At 36.2% G+C, this 8313-nt stretch overlaps 1 protein-coding gene across 1 annotated transcript; it reads left to right on the top strand.

The window, feature by feature from the left end:
- The first annotated feature begins 949 nt into the window (after window positions 1–949).
- Window positions 950–1564, top strand: LOC137708976 (uncharacterized). Its single transcript, XM_068448128.1, has one exon. The coding sequence runs from the start codon at window positions 950–952 to the stop codon at window positions 1562–1564; it is 615 nt and encodes a 204-aa protein (XP_068304229.1).
- Window positions 1565–8313: the final 6749 nt, after the last annotated feature.

Raw genomic sequence — 8313 nt, forward strand, 5'->3', positions numbered from 1 at the left:
TTGGTTGCGGAGAAAATGGAAATAAGAAAAAAAAATTACAAAAAGCTCGAGTCTTGCTAATTCTTGCTGTTTTCAGTTCCTCTGCAAATGATTTCTTCAATGTGCAGATTGATACAGCCGGAAGTGATATCCTGTGGATTACCGGCAATTCGTGCAGTGATTGCCCCCAATCTAGCGGACTCCGTGTAAGTTCTGTTTCGTTTTCTTGCTTGCTGTCACTCTTAAGAAGTTTGTAGAGTAATAAAGAGGCAAGTTAAAGCGTAACAAACTCTCGAATTTCTACCCCCCCTTCTGTTTTGCAGATTCAGCTCAATTTCTATGATTCTGCGAGTTCTTCAACAGTTCAACTGCAGGAGAGGAACAAGATGCTTTGGTAATTTTATATACACATCAAGCAAAGCCTCGGGGCCCACATGACACACATCATCAGCTAACAGATTTTGTAACGAGGTACATTGCTATAAAAAGCAAAGTTTGGGTGGTAAGTTGCAAAAGTTTTTACTTCGAGTGGTATTTGTGCACTGTTTTAAAAGTTTAGGCCGTATTTATGCAAATTTTCTTATTAAAAAAAGTAACATCATTGTGCATGTTTGGTATCTGAAGAAAAGTAACACTAAAAATCTATGCAACCAAAACAGTAAAACTAAAAATCTAGGCATCCGCTCCACAAGAAGCCATTCCAGCTAGTGCATAATTGAAATACAAACCTTACTTTTCAGACCATTTTAAAAAAGATTATTTATTCAAACAGAAATACAAACTCAACACTCTTCTCTTCCACCACCTCCGTATCCACCCTTAAATACCCCTTCCCCCCTCTTCTTTAGAACTCACACCCAACAACTCTCTCTCTTTCTCTCTCTCTCTCTCTCTCTCTCTCTCTCTCTCTCTCTCTCTCTCTCTCTCTCTCTCTCTCTCAATTTGACAAAATAAAATTAAAGCCTTCAAAATGGAACAAAATAATCTACCAGTAATTGCCAGAAGAATATGGAGTATAGTACGTGTAGCTTTCTTCATGCTAAAAAAGGGAATTTCAAAGCGAAAGCTCCTACTCGACCTCAACATGATGATGAAGCGTGGCAAACTTGCCAGCAAAGCCCTAAGCAACCTCATGTTCCACCACCATCACCACAACCACAACCACCCCCACTACAGCAGCACCACCTCTTCTGCCGCCCCACGAGAGTATGAGTTCAGCTGCAGCAACACCCCGAACTACCCTTTTCACCTCATGGGCAAGCGCCGCCACCACAGTAATCACAACAACTTCTTCACGTGTGCTCACGCACCGCTAACTCAGGATGATGAGATGGCGACCGCAGGTGCCGTCAAGGCGGTTTTGGAGATGTTGAATAATGAATCGTGGGCTGTGGAGACGGTGGCATCCGTGGCAGCATCACCAGTGCTTCCCGGGTTCGGAAAGAGCCCTATGGTCCGCCAGCTGAGGATAACGGACTCACCGTTTCCGTTGAGGGAGGCTGACGAGGACAACCACGTAGATAAAGCGGCGGAGGAGTTTATAGAGAAGTTTTATAAGAATTTGTGGCAGCAGAGGAGAATGTAAGAGTAATAAGCTTTGCCTCATGCATATATCCCGTATTTTGAAGATTTGAGTACGTCTTATATTATTGTTGATAAACAATAAAAGAGAAGTCGCTTAATTAGTTTTATTAATTGTGTCAAATTGCAGTTGTTTTTTTTTTCTTTCTAAATTTCAGCTTTTAAGTCCTTGATTGATTTCTATGTTCTTGAAGAAACTGCTTAAGAAAGCACAAAAAAAAAAAAAAAAAAAAAAAAAAAAAATTGTTGGCCATTCCAAATTTTTAGGCTTTTACCCTTACGTGTTTTCTTCTTTACTACCCTCAAATTCGATTATTTTTAAAATCGTAAGCAGATTCCAACCTTCCAACCCGTATGTGTCTGGATGTGGAATACAAAATTACAAGAAAGAAGGGTACGGTATATTCATCGCAGGGTACCAGTTCGTACAGCATATAGAGACTGCAGGAACCAGCTGGGGGAAATTAATAATTTATTTGATCTTATTTCTTAATTTTCTCACTTTTTATTTGAAACATATCATATTGTATATCATTCGGCTGCAAATAACGTGCATGATTTCCACACGAACTTGTTATTGATTTTTTCATATTAAAAAAAGTGATATTGTTACAACTGCAGTACAGGTAATAATTGACAACATAAGACAATGCATGCATAACTTTATAAAAAATTTCTATATAATTTGTATAAAGAAATATTAAGAAGACTCTCAAAACTAAGACTCTTTATGGACTTTACGCTATCTTATATTTTCATCATAATTTTCATGTCAACATTATAGAATATTATATAAAAAATATGAGATCACGAACGGTCCATGTTCTATTTTAAGAGAGGATCTTTGTATCATTTCTCATTTGTATATTCCAATAATCTTTCATGGAATTTGAGATCTAGAAGTCAGCTGGAAAGTTTGAAAACACTTGTAATCATTTGAATCTTAGTTTCCAAGTCATGCATAAGCTCCAATTTACAAGGACCATTTTGGGGCCACATTCTTCTACCATAATAATTGAAGGGTTAATTTGGACTTTAAAAGATCCAAGAGCCTAATGTTATAATTTTTATTTTTTAAACCTCAAACCTGCTTTTACAGCTACAGTACCACTTCCACTACATCCTGATGTGATTCCACTACGTTAAAGTGAAACCAATACACTGATACACTACCAAAACGCTGGCCCTCCCTAAAAATATAGTCACCTTTTCTTTACTTTTCTTTTTCTCTCTCTTTTCCCCTTTGTTTTTATCAATTTTTATAAGAAAGTGGCTGCTTTTGGTTGGTAATTGGCTACTTTTGCAGACTATACACACAATCACATACCCAAATACAAATGAAAAGAAAACAGCACTATTGATGTTAGGGTTTCGTAAAGGGCCTTGACCGGACAGCTAAGACATTTACACAATTACATACCCAAATACGAAGACAATGATCATGACCATAACTTTAATATTTCATTTTTTAGGGACTGAAAAAAGACTTTGAAACCGTGGGTGAAAATCCAAATTGAATCCTATTCCAGCACATTTGATTGTGTAGATGAATGAAAGTTTTAGGGACTGATTAATTTATTGGGTAAACCAAGTAATTATTAAATTAAAGCTTTTTCTTAATTAGGATGTATAAAAGTAGTAAAAAGTTAAGTTCATACAGAGGAGATATCAATTTCAATTAAATTTAAATTCAAAAAATATGTTAGGCTGTTAATTTGATACAGATGGATTAGGTAATATTTGACAGATCAGATATTGATTAATTAAGAGAGGTTGCTTTTAGTATTATTAGCATCATCATCGTGTAAGATTCAGTAGAGCGATAACGTTAATTTGTTATATAGTTAGTTGTTACACACGAAAGAAATAGGTGGGGAAGCGAGTGATAATGTTAATTTGTTAAATAGTTAGTTGTTACGCAGGAAAGAAATAGGTGGAGAGCATAATTGTTTTCTGTTACTACAAAAAAAATGTCATTTCCATCTTGTAGGATTTTTGTTTTGTTGACATAGATATGAATTTAGAATTTACCATTTCCCTAGTTTTACTTCAAATCTTTTGTATCTTATCTAATTTTTTGACAAGAGAGGGTGCAGGGACTCACACAGAACTAGACACAAAATAGATGCAAAAGTTTTGAACTCAACTACTTCACCCAATTCACTTAGGCTACTCAGGGAGAAAATCTGACAGGGTAAGATTTTGGCGTAAAGACTTCTTCAAAATCCAATGGTTTACCAAATCATTGAGGGATACGGTCAAACGTTAATTTTCTGAAGGACTTTAATTCTTGCTAATGTGTTATTTAGTACCACATTTTCATTAGATATATACTTTTTTCTATTTGTATGTATTGGGTTTGACTTCTGCAAATTGCTAGTGTGATATTAAATTATTAAGATTAATTTATTATGTGATTTAGTCCAACTTTGTTAATTCCTAGTGTAAATATGTCGTTGTAAAAAACAATTCTCATTAATATAAGCACATTGCTTAAATATTTTTTTTGTTATAATTAATATTATTTACTCCAAATTTGAGGCTCAAATTAACATATCTTAATCTTAACTTGTTATCCCGCTCTTCCTTACCCAAGAACTTAAAAACCCTATAGCAACGTATATTGGCTACAATGGCAAAAGAATAGCTTGGTGAGTAGTTGGCATGGAATTTGATCATACTCAATTGGTAACTTGACCACACACATGTAGTGAAAACTAAATATAGGATCACCATGGCATGTTATGAAAAGTTTGGCATGTGTTTGATCAGATTCAATTAGTCATTTGTCTAATATATGAAATATATGAAGGTGGCCATCAATTATTGAGATAATAATTGTATTTTTGTGTGTAATTTAATAGGATATCACTTTTAATTCTAGAGTTAACCTTAGTCACATATGACTTGGCACTTCCCGTATGTCGAAACCATGGGCATGCATTATTTTATTATAGATTATGATAGAACAAAAGTTACCAATCCAAGCCAAAATTTTAGGCCGACAAAAGGACAATACAAACTAGTTTAATTAACTTGGGTAAACTAATTTGTGGTTAAATCCAAATTAACGTTTATGTTGGTCCCAATAGTAGATGTGAAAGTGAGATGTATACGTTGCTATTTAATGAGGACAAAGATATTTGTATTTGAAAAGCATTTGTGCGTGGACGTGTTACTTGCAAGTCGCTTCAACTTTTAAATTCCATATACAATGAAAGGTGCTCTCTCATAAAGCCAAAATTTTAGGTAATATGTTAGGTGAAATGTAAAGAAATCGAGGCATATTGCTAGACAAATGTCACTTTTTGAACTCACCTTCGGTCAAGATTGACATGCTTCACGTGTAATCAAAATCGCAGATTGAGAATTATAATGGATTAATTAGTGAATACAACCTTTTGATTTGTAAACAAAGGTTAATTGGAAACACTTACTATACCACGCAGACTTAGCTATTAAGAGAGAGATATTTTCTTTTTCTTTCTTTAAGATATTAAGAGGGAGTGCCATTAAGTACTATGGTCTAATCGTATTTTGCTTCATTTGTAAGTGAGAGATCTTAGGTTTGATTATCGCCAAAAGCAAATTTGAACCACATGAGTGCTAACACATTGTGAGGTTTAGCTTACTCTTCCACTGTATGATGAACTTCTTAAACCTGGTGTTCATAATTCAAATGACATTACTATGGATTGGTTTAGCTTCTACTATTTTTGTCCGAGATTTTGGCTACTTAGATACAATAAAAGACGGAGAATGCTAGCTGCATTCCCTTTTGTACCTTTATTTTTGCATTTTACTTTATTTTTAAGGTACTACAATATTACTTGATAGTCCAAACTATTTATTTTCTAAATCACCATTTAAAGATCATATCTAAAAAAAATTAAATAAATTCGAACTCATTTAGTCATCTCACTTGTATCCAATCATAGACAAGCCATGCTCTTCAGTTAAATGATGAAATCATAACGATGTTAATCGAATGATCAAACGATTTTTTATTTGATTAATTTATAGCTCTGTTCACATTTATAGAGTGTTCTATAAATAAATTGTTTCAACCATCAAGTAATATTCACATAGGTCTTAAGAATACAAGGTAAAAAAAAATGTACAAAAGAGAAGGTAGTTATCATTCTTCAAATATAAATAAACCAATTACATGAAATTCATGTATGACAACACCTGCTAATATGAATAATAAATTGGTCAGAGTAATGGCAAACACAAAAAATCTACTTTTTATATTTCAAAATGAAATTAATTGGTCTGGTATGAAAAAATGATTATTGTATTTAACTTTTACGATATTATATATATGAATTCTTGTAGGATTTGAGGATCAACTTTCTTGATTTTTCATGAAGCTAGATTAAGGAGGTGTATTGTATTCATAGAACTCATGAAATTTGTTTGACTTCCATAGAATCTACATATATTTTAATTAAATTGTACATAAATTTTAATCGAGTTTGTAAGACTTTTATTATGGATTTTAATAAAACTATATGGATTGTCATGAACTTCTAAATGACCAAATTATCATTCCGCACCGTCACTTGAGAAATTTACCCAGCCCCGATTCAAATCGTTCCGCAGGGACTCTGATCCATATTATCATGTTATGCACTACCAAAATGTTATATGGCGTTATACAATAACAATGATGCTTGGATGTGCAAGATGTTCCCATCCAGAGTAGAAGGACCTGCAATGAGATGGCTTTCAGAGGTGCCAGTCAGATCCATCGATTCCTTCGATAGCCTAGCTGACCTTTTCCCCTCCATTTATTTAGTGTATCATGATGTCTGCAAGCGTCACAAGGCCTTGTTCAGAATAACTCCCCAATTTAACGATGAAAGTTTTATGACCTACTTGAAGCGTTTCAGTGCGGAGCTGGCTAAGGTGGAAAAGTTAAACGACATGCTGGCCACCATGTCGATCAAACAAGGTCTTTATCTGTCACATCCCGACCCGGGGCGGATCACTTCCCGGACCCGCTCCACCACTGTAGCACGATATTGTCCGCTTTGGGCTTACCATTCCCTCACGGTTTTGTTTTTGGGAACTCATAAGCAACTTCCCAGTGGGTCACTCATCATGGGATTACTCTAGCCCCCTTCTCGCTTAACTTCGGAGTTCCTACGGAACCCGAAGCCAGTGAGCTCCCAAAAGGCCTCGTGCTAGGTAGGGATGGGAATATACATGTAAGGATCACTTCCCTAGGCGATGTGGGATGTCACAATCCACCCCCCTTAGGGGCCCGACGTCCTTGTCGACACACACGCGACCAGGGTTAGGCTCTGATACCAAATTGTCACATCCCGACTCGGGACGGATCACTTCCCGGGCCCGCTCCACCACCGTAGCACGATATTGTCCGCTTTAGGCTTACCATTCTCTCACGGTTTTGTTTTTGGGAATTCACAAGCAACTTCCCGGTGGGTCACCCATCATGGGATTGCTCTAGCCCCCTTCTCGCTTAACTTCGGAGTTCCTACGGAACCCGAAGCCAGTGAGCTCCCAAAAGGCCTCATGCTAGGTAGGGATGAGAATATACATTTAAGGATCACTTTCCTGGGCGATGTGGGATGTCACATTATCACTCGCATCTCTCCAGAAATTGAACAAAAGGAAATATACTACGCCACCCTGGCAGAGTGTTTTGACGTAGTGGATGACTTCACCGACTGAGACGATAAAACCCAAAAGATGCTATTGATCAAAACTATGCCAAAAGACTGATCGTAGGAAGAACGACTGCGTCACTTCCCTTATTCTCCACATTAGACTAACATAAGAGGTCATTGGGACAAGTAAGCGCCACCCAAGCTGAAGTTATACACTACTTTGACACTACATCAACAACATCCTTCACAAATTAAGACAAACCTTACCTCCAACATACAAAACCACTTCCTGATGACCTGGAAAAGAAAAATCTGAATGAATACTGCTCTTTCCACTATAGTACCCGCCATGCTACCTGGAATTGTCGCACACTAAGATATTACACTAAAGAACTACTAGATCAGGGACATTGCTGGAAGTTCGTCAAGGGCAAGGCAAGAAATGAGGATTCACCTGAACCAAAGGACAGAGACAAGTCCAACAAGCACACATTATGGATCGTCACTTAGCAAAGAAACCTACCCTCAAGATGGTAGACAACACCAAGATGAGGAGTCCCTATCACTCTGAGATAGACCTTCCCTTCCCAAACGCCTCCAAATCAATTAGTGAAGCTATATTCCTAACTACATGTGATTTGATTATCCTTCCAGGGATATGTAGGTTATCCATTCTAACTTAATCACAATGTCGCTACCTGCATGAAGACAAGTCCACAAAGAATTCATCTCCTTAACCCCCCACCATAGACTATTTCTTGAAGATGATCCGTGATGTAATACTTATAATATATCATCTTTTCTTAGAACTACACCAATGATTTGATTCTCTTTCTAGGAGATATGTAGGTAATCATCTACGGATTTAATCACACCCCTTTATCAACAACCCTATTTCCTTTATCAATGAAAAAATTCTAGAGGTTAATAATCTTGTGACTAGTATCTGTTTCTTTTTTTTTTTTCTTTCTCTTTTTAGGTAATGCAGGGAATACCTTGATCACTTAAGCAACACATAACTTTGAAACTTTGCATAATTGAAAGGGAAAAAAATCCAATGTAATAATGTCAAATGAATCTCTTTTAGTGCATTTCATATTGTTCAGTTAGCATTTTG

This window comes from Pyrus communis, chromosome 11, assembly GCF_963583255.1.
Source record: "Pyrus communis chromosome 11, drPyrComm1.1, whole genome shotgun sequence".
In the NCBI taxonomy this organism is placed as follows: Eukaryota; Viridiplantae; Streptophyta; class Magnoliopsida; order Rosales; family Rosaceae; genus Pyrus; species Pyrus communis.